Raw genomic sequence first — 19,990 nt, 5'->3', positions numbered from 1 at the left:
TACAAAATATCTTCATGGAACATGATCTTTACTTAATATCCTAATGATTTTTGGCATAAAATAAAAATTTAAAATATTGACCCATACAATGTTTTTTTGTCTATTGCTACAAATATACCCCAGCGACTTAAGACTGCTTTTGTGCTCCAGGGTCACATATAGCTATAATTATGAAATAAAAAGTTGAAATTATGTTATAAAAAGTCAAAATTACGATATAACAATTATGACATAAAAATACAAAAGGAGGGAGGATATTTTGAAAGTCACTGGGGTCCAAACAACTTTGACATTTGGAACAGCATGAAGGTGAGTAAATGATGACCGAATGTTCATTTTTGGGTGAACTATCCCTTTAATGTGCAGCACAAACCACCTGTGTGAACTTCTCATTGGTCAACAGATGTCTGCATCACAACGCACAAGTTAAAACTCTCTCAGTTTCACAAACCCTCGCAGTTTCCTTCTACATCCTCGTGACACATCTTTCTTGTTGAAATCAATGGTGTGTGGAAGTACTAACCCTCAAGTTGACCCAAACCTGAATGATTATTTTGTTTGGAAACATTTTGAAGAAGCTGCATGCTTTATCACAAAAATCTTCTGAAAACATTTAATAGCATTGTATAAGGAACTGACTGAAAGTTAAATAATTAACGAGGTCATGGGTTCAATTCCCAGGGAATAATGCATGAACCAATAAATTTTTTTTACTTTGAATGCAATGCAAGTCGCTTTGGATAAAAGCATCTGCTAAATGCATAAATGTAATGTTTTTTTTTCTAATCACGCATTCAGTTGCATATTACAAAACATGAAAGTTTATTTTACATGGTGTAGTAAGCAACATATTTTCAATTCCAAACAGCCAAATTTGACAAAGTCGAGTAGTTTGCATCACTGTATATAACTGACGGGTGTTAAATATTGAAACATACATCTCATCTCGTACACTTCGACATCACGCTAGAAAACATGCTCGACTTCTGTGAACAGAAAAGCCCACCTTCTTTGATATGATTGACCGTCTCAGTCATTTTGACATTGATTAGTGCTGGTTTTCAACTTAACAACGTACAAATCAGTGCATAATGAAGTCCAAGAATATTGATAAATTGATATAAGGAATATCAAATGTTGCAGGACAGTGTATCCATATCTGATTATTGGAGGGTTCATGTTCTGTTAAATGTCTACATACCCACACTTCATTCAGTTCAGTCAGAGTTATGAGTGAGCAGTGTTATCACTGACATGTCACACAGTGCTATGGTCAGGGTCCAAATGCAAATACCTCCTGATATAGCAGCATTGCTGATTCCCTAAAATAAAGACTCCACCTCAACTTCCTCTTAAGCTGTCCGGCGTTCACGCACATCCTCTTAGACATGATGCACCGAGCACGCTCCACTCATGAGTTGGTGCTATGAGTATCCGTGTGTGGTGCAGACTAACCTCCTGCTCTACTATCAGTTCATTGCTCTTCCTCATGTTGTTGTGAACCAGTTTGTGTGCATCGCACAAGAGGACTACTGCCGCATCCTCAACCATGTGGAGAAGAACACGCACAAGGTGGAGGAGGAGGGCGAGATCGTCATGGTGAAGGAGCACCGAGAGCTGGACCGCAGCGGCACCAGGAAGGGCCACATCGTCATTAAGGTGAGGAAGAGTCACTGTAGTTTCTAGAATCGATCATTGCTTTGGGCTGCTGTTGTACGATTAGTCAACGGTCAGTTTAAAGCTGGTCAAAAGGATGTGGCAAAAGTAACAAATGACGATTGATTTGAAAAAGAAGCATCTCATTGAGACACTATCCCAAAGTAAAGCCTTGGTAAAGATCACTTCAGACCAAGGTTTAAAACCTGACTTAAGGCAAGACGCTACAGGGCAAAACCATTGTTTTTTTTCATGCGCTGGTCAATTTAGAGATTTTTTTTCAGACTAGTGCAAAGAAAACATCCAAAAGACACATTTTATGCTTTATCTATTTGCATTTGTTTCACTTTCAGTATGTATCTTTAAAGACCATGTGCTTTTTTTCTACTTCAGCAGCAATTACATACACCAAACTTCAGTTATATTCCTATCTCTATTATGAAGGTTTATATAGAGGGGTTTGTTCATATGTGACCCTGTACCACAAAACCAGTCATAAGGGTAAATTTTTCTAAATTGAGATTTATACATCATCTGAAAGCTGAATAAATAAACCTTTCATTGATGTATGGTTTGTTAGGATCGGACAATATTTGACCGAGATACAACTATTTGAAAATCTGGAATCTGAGGGTGCAAAAAAATCGAAATATTGAGAAAATCATCTTTAAAGTTGTGCAAATTAAGTTCTTAACAATGCATATTACTAATAAAAAATTATGTTTTAATATATTTATGGTAGGAAATTTACAAAATATCTTCATGGAACATGATCTTTGCTTAATGATTTTTGGCATAAAAGAAAAATCAATAATTTTGACCCATACAATGTATTTTTGGCTATTGCTACAAATATACCCCAGCGACTTAAGACTGGTTTTGTGGTCCAGGGTCACATATATCATTCACCTGATTTATATAACATTTTATTCATAAAAACATGGTGAGGATTTTTTTTTTATGTCTGTTGACAGTATTTTCTGATTTATGCAGTGATAAATAGATACATCCAAAATCCCCTCTGTAAAAACCTTTAATATGACAACAAAATCAAACAAGAACTTTGAACCTGGCTTTTTATAAATGTATACAAATGAGTGCATATTTAATTAGATAAAGTCTCATTTACATGTTTAAACATGACATTTCTGAAAACTTGCAATGCCTTAATCTGCTGTGATTAATCAGCTGGGGAAGTATGGTGAAATCTGTTCATTTTTTAAATGTTACCCTCTTGACCTGTGGTGGCTTGGTGGTTTCTGTGTGAGTTTAACTAGACTGGACTTGGCAGCCTGAGCATTTCCGGTTTGTCTCCTACCACGAGTGTTGAAGCAGTGCTTCCCGTCATCTGTCGGATCTGTGGTGGCAGAGCTCTCAGAGCAGAGGTTCAGTTTCAGGCCGGCTGCTGTCAGTTTCTGATCCTCTGGGGAACGGCTGCTCTTCGTGATGTCTGCATCAGTCACGAGCAGTGCTGGGTAGTGACTGATAACATGTAATCTGGATTACGTAATCAGATTCCAAAAATTAAGTACTTGTAATTAGAGTATCTTTTCACTCACGCCAGCAACAGACCCTAGCAACCACATAGAAACCACCCTGTCTGCAGTTTCCTATCTGCATGCATGCATGCACTGTATCAGGTGCTCTTGTGTTGTTTGCATCAGGGCACTCCAGAGCGTCTGATCATGCACCTGGTGGAGGAGCCGTCAGTGGTGGACCCCACATACATTGAGGACTTCCTCCTGACGTACCGCACCTTCCTGTCCAGCCCCATGCAAGTGGGCAAGAAACTCCTGGAATGGTTCAAAGTGGACAGTCTCAGAGACACGGTCAGTATGTGTGTGTGCATCAGTCTTTCTGTTTCTTACAGTGTTGTTTTTGTGGTAAATAATGGATTGCACGTGTTGACATATTTTGGGATCTCGCAGGTGACGAGAATCGTGTTGTTGTGGGTAAACAATCATTTTAACGACTTTGAAGGCGATCCGGTAATGACTCAGTTCCTGGAGGACTTCGAAAAGTTACTGGACTCCTCGGTGAGTGTCGATATCAGACTGATTCAATAAAACAGGTTTCCTATGCAAATGATTTGACTGATTGAAATAACATTTATAATATATGTTAATGTAATATAATATAATAACCACTGCATCTGTCTGAAAATAAATATAAATAAATAAAACGAAGTGATTGATTTTAATTTTCAAAGCCAATGTTCAATGTGCTCTCATTATAAAAAGAACTTTGTTATTGTTTATTTAGCTCTAACAAGTAAGTTTTTGCTCAAAACTAACCAAAATGAAAAATAAATTGGTGTTTCCAAACGAAAGGAAATATATCAGTATCGGCATCGGCTATCGGCCAAAATGAGTTGAAAAATATTGGATATCGGCAAAATTTCAATATTGTGCATCCCTACTGGGAATGAATAAAATCTTGAAACGTCATGGAAATTAAATGTAAAACAATAAAAATGAGAGTGCGTATGTAACGGCAGAGCAGAACAGCTAAAGCAGCAGCACTGACAGAGCAGTTATAGTTATAGTTATAGTTATATTCATTCACAGAATCAAACACATCGTACTGACCCCAGTTCGTCTGAAAGAGCTTTATTGCCAAGGAATTTTTCTTGGTAATGAAGCTTGCAGTGCACGCATATGAGCACAACAACAAGACACATAATAATAAAATTAAAGACTAAAAATATGAGAATATTTTCAAATTATGAACATATTTACAGTATCATGAATTATATGAATAAATACAAGGGAATAATTTTCTTAAATATGTGTTTCATTGAATTGTGTCTCAGAAAATGAAGGGCCATCTGCGTCTGCTGAACATTGCGTGTGCTGCTAAAGCCAAGTGTCGTCAGATCATGCTGCAGAAGCCGCCCAGAGAGTCTCCGCTGTTCTTCACGGTTCAGGGCGGCAGTGAGCGGGGCTTCGGCATCTTCGTGGAGACTGTGGAGGAGGCCAGTAAAGCGGCAGAAGCAGGGCTCAAGCGTGGAGATCAGGTACAGATTACAGGAACGTGCTCTGCACCGAGCAACACTTACCAAATAAGTATTTCAGCATGAACACATTGCGCCTCATCTGTCCTCAGATCATGGAGATCAATGGGCAGAACTTTGAGAACATCTCGTACTCCAAAGCCATGGATATCCTGAAGAACAACACGCACCTCTCTCTTACTGTGAAGACCAACATCTTCGGTATGTCACAGAACATACAGATCGTTCTTATAGCACAGTACTGTGGAATGCTTCATTCTGATTGGCTAACGGGTGTTGAAGTAGTTTCCTCAGCTGTGACGCAGCTTCTTGAATTTGAGAAAATGACTCAAATTTGAGTTTCCATCCGATCTGCTAATTTAATTTAATGCAAAAAAAAAAAAACTGGAGCACCACAAAAGTTCAGAAAAACATTTAGCAAATAAAGCAGCGTTTCCACCACATGTGTCCAAAAGATCAAACTCGTCACATATGACAATGAAAGTTGTAAATGCTGTTGTATAAAATGTAATAAATGAGCGTTTTAATGACAGGCTTTGGCTCTGACTTTTCTCTACAGCATCGTTTGATGCGCCCTCTCAGCCGGGTATTCAGTCACATGAATTTTGTTGTTGTACATCTTGTGATTTATTCAGTAAATGTTGATTCCATTGTAGTTTAAGAGTATGTTTTCTTCATTTCTTCAAAATCATTTATCAGCCTCTAGCGAGCACATACATGCCCATGCACATTTTAGAAAATGTATCTCCATTCAGCATTTTATGTGTTATTTCAAAATTCTAATAAAATCTGTAGATGGAAACAACAGCTGTTAGCATGCATATGCATGGAGACAGCCCTGACTGTAACATTTGCTTTTTTAAAACTCATATTTTCATCAATACTTTTATTAATCACTTACTCTAGCTTACACAAAACCGACATTTAAATCAATTAAAGTACCCCATTATGCTATTTTAATGGTTCCAAATTTTGTTTTTGAGGTCTCCTACAATAGGCTTACATGCATCCAAGGTCAAAAAAACACTTTACTTTTTAATATTTTCTCATAATATACATTGCCGCATCACTTCTGTTCTCACACTTTCTGTAAAAATGAATTTTAACCACTGACTCTTCACATCCTCATCCTTCATCCTGCAGAGTGTTTTTGCTTTCGCAGCACAGAAAACAGCGTCTTCTAGACATTCAGGCAGTTCTGAATTCAGAATTTATTTATTTTGAGAGACAATAACTCCATTTGTTGTGCACTTTGATCTTTGAAACTATGCAGAACTTTTACATTCACAGACAGAAAGGTAAATATCCGAAAAAGTATAATAGGGGTGCTTTAATAGAACAAAACCAACCGACATTTAAATCTCGTGATTGTCTTTGAACATTCAAACGTGTCCGAATCACTGCAGCACTAGACAATATTATAAATACAGTACAGCTAGATAAACCTGGCAGATCACTCGTATCATATTGTAAAGCACTAAGCCATCATAGACATAACAGTGCAACTTTCTGTAAAGCTGCTATGAAACCATGTGTATTGTGAAAAGCAGATCCATTTGACTTGATTTTGACTTTGTCGCAGTTTTCAAAGAGCTTCAGAGCCGCGTGAGGAATGAGAAGAAGAACGGCGGTCCTCACATCCCTAAGATTCAGGAGAGGAAGAGCAACCGCTTCTCCATCCCGGATCTCCCAGGTGACTTGGAGTTTCCCTCGGACAGCAAGAGCCGCAAGAAGATGAAGGCCAACACGGTGTCTGGAGGACGCAACAAGATCCGTAAGATGTTGGAGAAGACCAGATTCAGCATCCTGCCCCCGAAACCCTTCAGGTAAAGACATGTTCTTGTGTGGGTGATGGTTGAGAGTCTAGTTGAGTTCACGAGTCTCCTTTCACTGCTTATCTACACGTTCCTCCATCAGCATCACGACTGGCGTCTGTCGGCCGCCACACAGAGAACATGAGCTACTGCTCTTAGTGTCTCTAGAGGCGTTTCACTGCATGACATTCTCACGCTCTCACAGGGTTTAAACAGACCTCCATCTATCCATCCATCAGTTTGATTTCTCCATGATTGAACAGAGGATGGAGGATGCAGATGCACTGGTCACCACAGGAGCTCATGTTTTACTCATATTTTATCCCACAATCATTCTGCATAAAGTAAATCAATGTTTTAGGACTATCAAGAGTTGTGCCGTTATTTTCATGACAGTTAAGCACATTCTTCACTGCTGTAAAGATGTTGTACTTTATTTAGAAACCTTCAGGCAGGTGTGTTTGAGCTGAACTCTTCAGGAGCAGGATTGGACACCCTTGTATGATTTCGTTGTTTTCTCATTGCAGGGACTGCAAATGTCATGAAATAATCAAATCAAACTATCTAACATCAAAATATATGCTATCTCAAAATACATACAATCATAGTCATGAAGTACACGTTTGTTCACAGTTTGAAGGTTCATGTTTCCTTTCATTTTCAGGATCTGGGGTAAATCCACGGTCATTTTCAGTATGCATTTAAAGCAATGCAAATAATAATAACTAAAACTTTTTAACAATACACATTTACATTACATTAACTTTTAATCTTTTAGCAGATGCTTTTATCCAAAGCGAATTACAAATAAGAAAACAATAGAAGCGATCAAAACAGCAAAAGAGCAACAATATGTAAGTGCTGTGACAAGTCCTGGTTAATCTAACTCAGTACATGTAGCAAGTGTACAATTTAAAAAAAATAAATAAATAAAAAGAATGAAAAGAGATAGAATAGAGAGAGCTACTGTTAGAGGGTGAAGTTATTATTTTTTTTATAAATAAAAAGAAAACAAGTAGATAGAATAGACTAAAAAGAGAACACTAGTGTTAGAGGGTGAAACACTCCAAAGAGAAAGGAAAACTTGAAATCGCATCATATGACCCCTTTAAGAAAAGTACAGAAAATAGAAATAGAATAGAGGGTGCAAGTGTTAGATGGTCACGTTTTTTAATAAATAAAAAGAAAGCAAGTAGATAGAATAAAAATAGAATAGAATTACACAAAGCACATAATCAGTGGCTGAGATCATCACATGTATGTTTGTATGTTCTCGTTCCAGCCGCAATATCTTAGAAATAGAAACTGTTCCCAAGTAGATTCCCATGTTGTTCGTGTATCACCATCAAGGCTGGTTAGGACAAAAACTCTGATTAACATGTAAAAACATGGTCTAAAAAAAGGCCCCTTAAAAGGTCTAAAAAAAGTCTTACTTCGCCCTTCCACAAATTAAGGCCTCAAATAGCTGCACAAAGTCTCAAAAAGTCACAGCATTAAATGTTGCATGCACTGTAAAAATGAATATCATGTATTTTTGTCTTGTTTTCCCATTCAAATATCTAAAATATCATCCTTAAATCAAGATACTTTTACTGAAAAATGAAGATATGAGGTCTGAAACTGAATGTCTATCAATGGGGTATGAACGCTTGTTTTCCCTTTCAATTAATTGGTTTATTGGCAGAGATTTGTTCTTTTTTTAAATCATAAATTCACTTCATTTTGATAAATTTCTCAGGAAACAAGATTTTATTTCCCTTCATGTCATTTTGCTTCTCAATAAAATTGATCTTGATTTAAGAATCTTTAGACATTTGCACTGAAAACAAGACAAAAATACTGATGAATAACATCACTTAGTTGTTTTGCAGTGTGATCAGAAGGTAGAGTAAAAGTTATTTCTGTATTCTGGTGGATGGGATCAGAGCTATTCAAGCCTTAAGCTATTTCTTTTAGTAAGATGTATAAGAAAGTAGTGGAGATCTGTTGGAAGTTGTATATCAAACTTTGAAGTGTTACTAATACAAGTGTGACATATACATTTGGAGAGCATAATAATGTATTGTGTTCCCTTTCATTTATTCCTTAAATTTTCTTTACTTGGTGTTAAAAAACGTTTTCTTAAATTTACCTTTATAAAACCTGCGAAAATACCTTTTATCGCATGTCGTGTCTAGTTAGGACATGGTACAGTGTCACAATGCAGACAATCTAAATGTCCTAAAACATGCTTCATGTCGTTTATGCACAGTGTATGCTTTATTTTTGGATGTTGGGGTAAAGGTGAGCCCGCTAGGTGTGTGACAGAGTGTGAGTGTGTGTTTGAACACTTCACAGGCTTGTGTTTGAGGTTCATTTAAGTGCTTGATGCTTGTACTGGTTAACATCACGTGTTTTCTGTTTTTATGGCTGCTTCACTGCACAGGGGACTGTTTGGGTAAGAGACACCTGCTTAACACACTCTCTCTCTCTTATGAAATAATCATAAAGTCATAATGTTGGGAGTAGTGCAGCACAACCTCAATCAGAAGAGATCGTTTGCGTGAACATTGTGTTTCATGTTGTTTCATCCTCATATCAAGCGTGTTATTGTGTTTGCAGTGGACTTAGCATCCTTGTGCATGTTCACAACACATTTCACTTTTCCTGTGTGTTCACTAAGAGTTGCGTCACATCCTAACCAGGCACAACATTTCCAACAGCCAATCACAGCATGACGTTTAATATACAGTTGGGATTACATACTACACACAGAATAATACTACGGTATTACACTAGTATGCACTGCCAGGTCCTGTGACAAACAGCGCTTGGGATTTCACAGAAACAGGAAGTGAAAAGAATGACTTCCACACAGGAACTGTGACACTGCACTGTTATTTACATATGGAAAAGATGTTGACCAATGAAAGACAACACCTAAGCAGGCAGGACATGATACAAGCGCTTTCTTCCTCATCAATCACAGCTTTTGTCAATATGTTGTTAGTTTGAGCGTGTGATGTCTGTTTTGCCGGGTGGCTCCACACACACTTTCTGTAGGTCCCATTCAGAGTCCGATAAATCTCCATCCGTGTGTGGGTGTAGGTGTGCTACGCATGTGTATAGAAGTCCATTTCTGCCAAAAAAAATTTTAAAAAATCCTAAAATGTTCAATCCCAAAATTTAAACAGGGTTTGTACAAGGTGCTGAAAGTGCTTGAAGAACTTGAATTTGACTTTGAATTTTACAAGAAAAGTTTAATTGTCTCATGTCATTATGACTTTTGTCTCATAATTATGACTTAGAATGACAAAATTTTGTCTTTTTATCTCAGAAATTTTACTTTATCTCATAATTACGACAATATCATACTTTTGACTTTTATCTCATTACTTTTTTTATCTCTTTTTATTTCAGACTTTATCTCATAATTATGACTTTGTGTAACAACTTGACTTTTTATCTCATAATTATGACTTAAAATGTCAAAAATTTTATTTTATCTCATAATTAAGGTATAGTATGTCAATTTCGACGTTTTCTTATAACTTTGACTTAGTATGTCAATTTATCTCATAATTATGCTTTTTATCTTATAATTATGACATTGTATGTCATAACCTGACTTCTCGTAATTATGACTTAAAATGACAAAATTTTGTTTTATCTCAAATTTTTTTACTTTTTATCTCATAATTAAGATATAGTATTTAAATTTAGACTTATCTTTTTACTTTTTATCTCATAATTTTGACTTAGTACGTCAGTTTGTCTCGTTTTTATCTTATAATTATGACATAGTATGTCATAACGACTTATCTCATAATTGACTTAAAATAAAACAAAATGGTTTTTATATCATATTTTTTTACTTTTTAATCTCATAATTTTGACTTAGTATGTCAATTTCTCTCATAATTATGCTTTATATCTTATAATTATGAGATAGTGTGTCATAATTAAAAATTGTATCTCATAATTCTGACTATTTATCTCATGATTGTGATTTACTAAAGCATTTTTGTTTCCTTGTGGTGGGAATGGGCTTGCATACATGTGTATCTGAAGTGATGCACTTTGTATCTACAGCGGTTTCGGGTGTTCTTTGTGCACTTGTATTGATGTTTCCTGCAGTATCAGATGTGTTGATGATGATGTCATGGAGTCGAGTGATGGATGTAGAGGCAGTGTTGTCCTCTCAGAGCAGATCGTCACGTCTGACTTTACTCTCTGCTCTGAGAGCAAGACAGCAGCATGTTAATTAGGCCGTCTGTGTAAAGGTCAGCATCTGATTGGCACAGAGTTTACACATGAGACAGCGCTGTTTCCTCTCGTCCGAGACGTCAAGTGTTCTCACCCCTCTTCTGCTGTGTTTGCTCATCTCAGTCTCGTGTCTCATTCATAGATTGTGTGTGTTCATTCTGTGTTTGTGTTCGTGTCTGTTTAGAGCGCTTTCACACTGAAGCTTCTGGCATCACAGTTCAGTTTGTTTAGACTTTGCAGCATTTCTCATTGCCGTCGGCGAGCAGCTCGCATTCTTCGCACCCATTATAATACGTCTGCAGCAGATGAATGTGTGTCAACAGCAAATCAGAACTACCTCTATTTCCTCTCTTAATTCATCAGTGATGCTTTCTCTAAAGCGTCTTTATTTTCCCTTTGATGTCACTTAAGGGTTACTGGATGATGTTAATCAGTTGCTGGATAGCTGTCTAGTTATTGTTTTAGCCAATCCACATTTGGTCTGGCTTCATCCCATTCAGTCAATCAAGTGTGAAAACGGCCTAAATGTCCATATGCAGGGTTTCTGCGGGTCTTAAAAAAAGTCTTAACAAGTCTCAATTCACCCTTCCACAAATTAAGGCCTAAAAAGGTCTTAAATCAGAGCAAAAAAGTCGTACATTCATAAAGTCACAAATACAACACAAATACAATCTTTTCACACAAATTTAACGCTGCAGCTAGTCTAATATAGAGCCATATGGCATGAAAAGTTTAACTGACTTATGTCATTTTGTCTTTTTATCTCAGAATTATGACAATATCATAATTTCGACTTATATCTCATGATTTTTTTTATATATTTCAGACTTTATCTCATTATGACTTAGTGTCATAACTTTACTTTTTATCTCATAATTATGACTTAATGTCAAAATTTTATTTTCTCATAATTTTTTACTTTTTATCTCATAATTAAGATCTTATCTTGTGACTTTTTATCTCAGAATTTTGACTTAGTATGTCAATTTATCTCATAATTATGCTTTTTAATTAAATGTTGCATGCACTGCTAAAAAATGCATATCTTCCTCAGTATTTTTGTCTTGTTTTCCAATACAAATATCTGAACTTTCTGAAATAGAGACATATTTACTTGAGCACTTTAACTGCTTCTATTCTTGAACACTTGATGATTATCTAATCAAAATAAAAGTTCAGCGCTGAGTCTAGGAGAACTCACCACTATCGGTGCCGATTAATCGGCAAAACCGATACATCGGTCGACCTCTACTTGAGATGCAATTTAAACGTATGTGTTAAGATTCGAAGAATACACTTGCATGCCCATTTAATAACAGGTACAAACACAGAAACAAGAACATACAAGATCCTCGAGCGAAACAAGAACTCACAAAACATGACTGAAACACAAGGGCTGAAACACACAGAGAACATGGGGATAATTAGTTACAGGTGTGACTAATCAGGGTAACCATAGGAACTAACAAGACAAGGAGAGACAGAAACCAAACACAGGAAGGAAGCATGAACCAAAGGAAACTAAGACTACATTTCAACATAAAAGTCCTTACAAAACACAAGACAGAACAGGATAGTATGAAGTCTTGTTTTCTAAAAAATTGAATAAAATTAAATGAGTTTATGCTTAAAACAAGAACAAATATCTGTCAGTGGGGTAAGAAAAATTTTCCCTTTGAATTAAGTTGATTTTGCTGGGCAGATATTTGTTCTTGTTTTAATCATCAACTCATTTCATTTTGGTCAGTTTCACAGGAAGCAAGACTTCTTATGTCATTTTGCGTCTCAAGTAAATGTATTTTAATTTAGTAATGTTTATATATTTGTGCTGGAAATCAAGACAAAAATACTGATGAAGAACATCAGGTTTTTTGCAGTGTGATCAGAAGTTTCAGTAAAAGTTCTTTTCCATATTCTAGTGGTTTGGAGCAGAGCTATTCAAGCCATACGTTTTATTTAGTCTATTTATTTAGTACAAGGAATTAAAAAGTAATGGAGATCTGTTGTTGCAAGTTGTATTTGCAAACTTTGACGTGTTGCTAATAAAAGACGTTGACATTTTTCGAGACTATATCGATGTATTGTGTTCCATTTCATTTATTCCTTAAATTTTCTTTACTTGGTCTTAAAAAGGTTTTGAAATCGCCTTCATAAAACCTGCAGAAACCCTAATGTGAAAATCTATGTGTGTGTGTGTGTGTGTGTCCATTGACATGCAGTGTTAATGTTTGTGCTGGATGAAATCCCTCTCTGTCTGTGTCTGCAGTGACGGTGGCATGTCTCAGTCTCAGGACGACAGTATCGTGGGCACTAAGCAGTGCCGGCACAGCGTGGCTATAATGCCCATCCCGGGCAGCCTGTCATCCAGCAGCCCTGACCTGCTGCATCCCGCCGCCAGCGCTCTGGACTTTACCAACCCTTCAGGTAAGACCTCACACCATCGGAGCACGAGTTCAGCCACCCACAGCTGATTCAATGACCATAGACATGCGTCATCATATAGTGCAGGTGCTGAAGTTAAACTAAGCTTGATTTAACACAATATGTGACCCTGGACCACAAAACCAGTCATGAGATTTATACATTATCTGAAAGCTGAATAAATAGGCTTTCCATTGATGTATGGTTTGTTAGGATAGGACAATATTTGGCCGAGATACAACTATTTGAATATCTGGAATCTGAGGGTGCAAAAAAAATCAAAATATTGAGGAAATCGCCTTTAAAATTGTCCAAATGAAGTTTTTAGCAATGCATATTACTAATCAAACATTAAGTTTTGATATATTTACGGTAGGAAATTTACACAATATCTTCATGGAACATGATCTTTACTTAATATCTTAATGATTTTTGGCATAAAAGAAAAATGGATAATTTTGACCCATACAATGTTTTTTTGGCTATTGCTACAAATATACCCCAGCGACTTAAGACTGCTTTTGTGCTTCAGGGTCACAAATGTGCTCAGAATTCACAGACTGTGTGTGTAATACAGTGTGAAATGAAACAAGGTGGCAGCAGAATGAAGGCAGACATCATGAGTGAAAGACATGTGCTTAATTGCATTGAATGGGCATTTGCAGTGTACTTCAAGTATTAAAAGTATATTTTTTAAAAACTGTACTTGCAGAAAATATAATATTAATAAAATAAAAGGCCTCTTAAGTGTACTTAAGAAACATAGTCATGAAAGTGTCTCTCTTTAAGACACTAAAGTACACTTTTAAAAACGTGTTGCACTGCAATAACGTCAAATTAAACGTATCACTTTAAAATTACATTTGAAATCATTACGTTTAATAATCCTTCCTGTTTTAGTGCACATATTTTGATATGCTGCCTAACATACTAAAGCACATGTAAAGTCCTTGATTATAATTTGAACTGTAGTGCCTTATTCGATATTACATGTAAAATTAATCTATTTTAACTGTACTAAATTGCAGCTTCATCATTACAAATGTGTAATTATGAATATATTTAAATGTTCGACTTTAGTTTATTATAAATTCTTGTCAATACATTCAGCAGTACACTAGCCATATTTCAAAGACAATAGAATTATTAAATTACTCGCTATTAACAAACCATTAACTACGACTTTTCCCTAAATAAACTCCTAATTTGCTGCTTATTAATAGTTAGTACGGTAGTTGTTAAGTTTAGTTATTGGGTCGGATTAGGGATGTAGAATATGGTCATGCAGAATATGTGATTAATAAGTACTAATAAACATCCAATATTTTAATAATATGCATGCTAATAAGCAACTAGTTAATAGTGAGAATTGGTCCCTATACTAAAGTGTTACCAAGATGTACTTTAGTACTCTTTAAGTTCATCTAATTGCATTTAATATAAAGTTATCATTTTATTGTAAATTACATGCAGTTAGTTGAATGAAATCATTACACTCAGTTTGCATTGAAGTATATTCTTCTAAAGTATTAATTCCATAATGAGTGCTTATTTTAGTTTGTTATGCCAAAGTGTGCTTCTTTCACAGTGGAGGGTTTCTTCTGTAGATTTGTGGACCTGATGTCGATGCTCCTTATTTCAAGCTCTGAAAACCTTCTACATTCAAATGGAGATATACGTAGTTAGAATATATGAGGATGTTGGAAGGATTCCTGTAAATATTCCCTTACTGTAACTTCAGCTCTGGGTTGTGTCAAATGAAAGCTTGCGGCCGGTTTCAGATCCTCTGCACAGGAATGTGGAAACCAGCTGAAGATAAAGGCATAGTTCACCCAAAAAAAGAAAATTAAGTCATCATTTACTCACCCTTGTGTTGTTCTAATGCCGTATGCCCTTCTTTCTTTTTTGTACCACAAAAGGAGATATTTTACAAATTGTCCTGCGCGTGCGTGTCTATATAATGGCAGTATATGGCGATCAACATCAGGCTTTTTAAAAAAGATGCAAAAGTATCAAAGAATGGTCTCATGCAACACGTGCTGAATATTCCAAGTGTTCTGCGGGTATACGATAGGGGTTGGTGAAAAACAAACCGAAATGTAACATATTATTTAGCAAATATCCTGACTTGGCCATTGGTGTCTGTGTACAACTGCGCCTGAGGGGTTGGCATCATATCTTCTCAGGTGTTCTGGATCCAGACTGAAGCTTGTGTAAATCCTAGTTACATCCTGTGGCAAAAAAACAGAGAAACAAATAGAGACATAATTGTTCATGAGACTCTATTAGCGCCGCAGTTCACTCCGACTCACCAAGGTAAAACACACAAATTGTGAAAAATCAAGTGCCAAATGGGACCATTCTGTGATACTTTTGCATCTTTTTTTAAAAAGCTTGAAGCTGATCGCCATATACTGCCATTATATAGACAAGCGTGTGTGCATTTCTTTTTGCATTTTTTATTTTTTTTCAAAAATCTCTTTTTGTGGTCTGAAAAAGACAGAAGGGCATATGACATTAGAACAACACCAGGGTGAGTAAATGATGACCTCATTTTCATTTTTGGGTGAACTATCCCTTTAATATGCAGCGTGATGTTCTGTACAAGAGACTTTGTATTAGTTTAGATTAGTTGTGATGTGTCCACTGGTGGATCATGTGTGCTGCGTCTGCCATGTGTCATATCTCGTTTTCTCTTTCTTTACTCTCTGTGTGTTTCTTGGCTCCTCGAAGTGGCTGGTTTCTACTGTAAGTACACCCGACGTACATGTTTTGAACTCACTGTTTTGCACGTGATTATGGGTTTGTGGCATGAAATGTTTGTCCAAAAGCATGTGAAAATGCATCAGTGTGATGGATTGTGTTCCAAGCCGATAAGACTTCATCTTTAAATAGTGTGGAAGCCCACGGCTTGAACAGATCTGCGCCAAACATCTTTGAGCCATTGACCTCTTCTTTCATTTCATCTGAGATTTAGGCCCCGCAAAAATTGACCCTTATGACTGGTTTTGTGATCCAGGGTCACATATGATGAAAAATACATCTTCACCAATGTTGTGTTTAACTCCATCTCTTTCCTCTTGACACTAACAGATATTCCAGATCAGGTGATCCGCGTGTTCAAGGCCGACCAGCAGAGCTGCTATATCATCATCAGTAAAGACACCACAGCCAAAGATGTCGTCTCGCATGTAGTCAGCGAGTTCGGCCTCATCGCCGCTCCAGAGACCTACTCGCTGTGTGAGGTTTCCATTAGTCCTGAAGGAGTCATCAAACAGCGCAGACTGCCCGACCAGCTCTCAAAACTAGCGGACCGCATCCAGCTCAACGGCAGGTAAGCAGAACCAGCACCTCGCTCACACTACACTTCGTTCCACTGACATCCATTCATACGCATTCAAATGCGGGTTAAAGGATAGACAAGCTTCTGCGAATTTGAAACTCTGAGCTGTGAATTCGTATCACGTGAAGACGTGTGACCAATAGACAGAGCTGGGTAGATTACTTACAAATGGTAGGCTGTTACTGATTCCAAATTACGTGACAAAATTGTAGTTAGTAACGTAATCCATTACATTACACATTTTAGGTAATATAATCAGACTACTTCTGATCTGACTCGATTATCACGTTGATTTAAATTAGTGCTGTCAATCGATTAAAAAAAATAATCACACATTTTTTTCTGATATTAGAAGTCAGGTAATAAGCGATTAATCACACCTAACATTAAAGTTTTTAAATATACTTTTATATTGCAATAATTTCACATCTCCAAATTAATGTAGAAACAACATAAAGACAGTATATTTTTAATGTTTGTTCAGTGGCATCTTTTTACAGAAATATACAGAAATATATATATATAATAAATATAAAATATAATATAAATATAATAATATATTTATGCAATTCAAATCCATAAATCTTAAATTTAGGCCTAAATCACACTAGACTGAGTCTGATTCCACTGCCTAAAGAGTTGATGGATTTAAAAGGGACACCGTGATGTGCGCTTGTGTGACAAGACTTTACAGTAATCCCATCATTTGTATGTTTGCTCAGGTACTACCTGAAGAACAACATGGAGACAGAGACGCTTTGCTCTGATGAAGACGCTCAGGAGCTCTTAAGGGAGAGTCAGATCGGTCTCCTGCAGCTCAGTACTGTGGAGGTGGCAGCGCAGCTCTCCATGAGAGACTTCGGCTTGTTCCGTAACATCGAGTCCACCGAGTATGTGGACGACCTGTTTAAGCTGGACCCCGGCGGTGGCGGCAGCAGCCATCTGAAGCAGTTCGAGGAGGTCATCAACCAGGAAACCTTCTGGGTGGCCACTGAGATCCTGCGCGAGCCCAACGCACTCAAACGCATGAAGAACATCAAGCACTTTATCAAGATCGCCCTGCATTGCCGCGAGTGCAAGAACTTCAACTCCATGTTTGCCATTATTAGGTGAGTCGGTTGAGCTGTCAGAGCTGTTTCACGGGGATTGTAAGAAAAATATTCCACTATTTCAATACGAGATACACCTGACAAGTAGTTCGACCTGTCACTCGCTCAGAGTGTGTAGCCTGTAAAATGTACGTGAGCCTCTCATTCAGCGCTTTTATTCATTTTTACCCCAAGCCTGATTCATTTCCAACTCTGCTTCAGATAATCCTATAATTTGATCAGTTTATGTGATTAGAAGATTTACAAGTAAATGCATTTACAAATAATTGCAACAGCATGTTGATATGAAAATTTTAATAGTTTTCTATTAATCTGTTAGTCTGCATTTATATTGCTTAATGCACACCTACTTTTTCATATTGTATATATTCATATGAAATATTTGTTTGTCCCGTTCATTGCTATGGTTATCACCAAGGATGCATTATTATAGTACGCAAAAATGCAAGGCTATTTTTTACATTTTAATTTAATTTTTTTTATTATTTATTTTTTATATGAATTAAAAAAAAACTTTGACATTGTCCAGAGTGCAAACACAAATACACACTGGACCGAAGCGTTTGCAAAATCGCCAGTGCTGTTATTAGTTTCAGCTGAGTGTGCACCCTCTAACACCCCTTAGAACTGGGCCTAATCCGGTCACTCACACCGGTGTGCCCAAATATATTTTTTTCACAGTCGCATGCGGTAATTTTCAGTTGTCAAAATGGATACACTGTACAGATATAAGACAAAATAATCCATAATTGACAATTTACACAAATGATCATGTTCAAAAGTTGACGTGCTCTTGGTTCCTCAGTGTTTTTTGGTAGTTGTGCAGCTTCATCAGAACATAAAATGCAGCTTTTATGATCACTTATTTTTCAAATGGTTAAACATCTGTTAGATTCTGTAAGGGGTGTGTGAACTCAAGAGCAGGACCGTACGTGATGTTCATGTGCTGTGTTTTTATGTGTTTATCAGTGGTCTTAATCTGGCTCCAGTAGCTCGATTGAGAAGCACGTGGGAGAAACTACCCAGTAAGTATGAGAAACTGTTCCGCGACCTTCAGGACATCTTTGACCCGTCACGTAACATGGCCAAATACCGCAACATCCTGAGCAGCCAGAGCGTACAGCCTCCCATCATCCCGCTGTTTCCCGTGGTCAAGAAAGACCTCACCTTCCTGCACGAAGGTCAGTAGGTCAAGTTCACCTTCTGAAATACACACGTGCAGTGCTGGGTAGATTACTTACAAATTGTAGTCTGTTATCGATTACAGATTACTTGTTGAATGTCAATTTACATTACATGTCAATATGATCGTTAACCACATCAGAGAACTGTAAACATGTGAATTGTTAAATTATTGGAATATTAACTTCCTCAGAGATATTTCAAATAAATATTTTATTTTAAGGGGTTTGGTGATAAAAGTGTTTGGGAATCCCTGCATTACATGAACAAACATTAATAAACATGAAAACAGCAGTGACATTACATGCCCAAAGTCTTCCAGCTCTGAAATATTTTAGTCCTGCAGAACCAACAGTTACTGAAGGTCTCTGGATATGATGACGGCATTGTGTTTCACAGCTACATCACCAGTGTTTAATAACTTAAGCACAATTATTTGGTTCAATTATTGGTTTGCATATTTATTTACATGACATTTGTGAATATAGTTCAAGCTTAATGGTATGACACACAGTAGGATTTTTAGAAAGGAACATTTAAATGAGAAAAAAGAAGAATTAGGGAGAATCAATAAATTATGAATAATTTACTGCCATTGCATGAATAATATGTAATAATCGCTAAAAAAGTAACCGTAATCTGATTATGAGCATTTTAAAATGTAATATACTCTAATTACAAGTACTTAATTTTTGGAATCTGATTATGTAATCCAGATTACATGTAATCAGTTACTACCCAGCACTGTATTGTTAAAAAGACCTTTCATGTGTCAGGTCTTAAAACTCTCCGTCATCTCTTATCTTTCTCAGGTAACGATTCGAGTGTTGATGGCCTGGTGAATTTCGAAAAGTTACGAATGATCGCCAAGGAGATCCGACATGTGGTGCGCATGACGTCAGCCAACATGGACCCAGCGCTCATGTTCAGACAGAGGTGACGACGGCAGACTTTTGCACACAGGCACAGAGAGCATGAACTGAAAGTACACTAGAAATCGAAAATTGTTCCTGCTCTTACTGTGAAGGATTCATCAGTGCATGTTACTATTAAAAGAAAATGATGTTGAAGTAGAGGTCTGCACGGGCTTTAAAGTGAAGCCCAAACCCGGCCCGTACCTGAGATCGTCTGACCCGACCCGACCCGAGCGGCACAGTTAAATTTAGTGGCCAAACCCGAAATCTGTTTTTTTTTTTTTTCACAACGA

At 36.9% G+C, this 19,990-nt stretch overlaps 1 protein-coding gene across 1 annotated transcript in view; it reads left to right on the top strand.

Annotated features, from left to right (window-relative positions):
• The window catches only part of LOC107739208 (rap guanine nucleotide exchange factor 6-like), a 29,700-nt gene that overhangs the window by 951 nt on the left and 8,759 nt on the right, over nt 1-19,990 (top strand). Inside the window, exons 3-15 of the mRNA XM_016551230.1 lie at nt 1,507-1,659; nt 3,321-3,485; nt 3,585-3,692; nt 4,469-4,672; nt 4,762-4,870; nt 6,252-6,495; nt 8,909-8,920; nt 12,995-13,152; nt 15,883-15,897; nt 16,243-16,483; nt 17,215-17,601; nt 18,571-18,782; nt 19,596-19,719. Of these exons, the coding sequence (XP_016406716.1) occupies nt 1,507-1,659; nt 3,321-3,485; nt 3,585-3,692; nt 4,469-4,672; nt 4,762-4,870; nt 6,252-6,495; nt 8,909-8,920; nt 12,995-13,152; nt 15,883-15,897; nt 16,243-16,483; nt 17,215-17,601; nt 18,571-18,782; nt 19,596-19,719 (2,132 nt within the window). The remainder of the gene's footprint in view (nt 1-1,506; nt 1,660-3,320; nt 3,486-3,584; nt 3,693-4,468; nt 4,673-4,761; nt 4,871-6,251; nt 6,496-8,908; nt 8,921-12,994; nt 13,153-15,882; nt 15,898-16,242; nt 16,484-17,214; nt 17,602-18,570; nt 18,783-19,595; nt 19,720-19,990) is intronic.

This window comes from Sinocyclocheilus rhinocerous, unplaced genomic scaffold (assembly GCF_001515625.1).
Source record: "Sinocyclocheilus rhinocerous isolate Xijiao unplaced genomic scaffold, SAMN03320098_v1.1 scaffold1847, whole genome shotgun sequence".
NCBI lineage: Eukaryota > Metazoa > Chordata > Actinopteri > Cypriniformes > Cyprinidae > Sinocyclocheilus > Sinocyclocheilus rhinocerous.
Note: the sequence above shows the minus strand (reverse complement) of the source record. Positions and strands in the feature narration are given on the sequence as shown.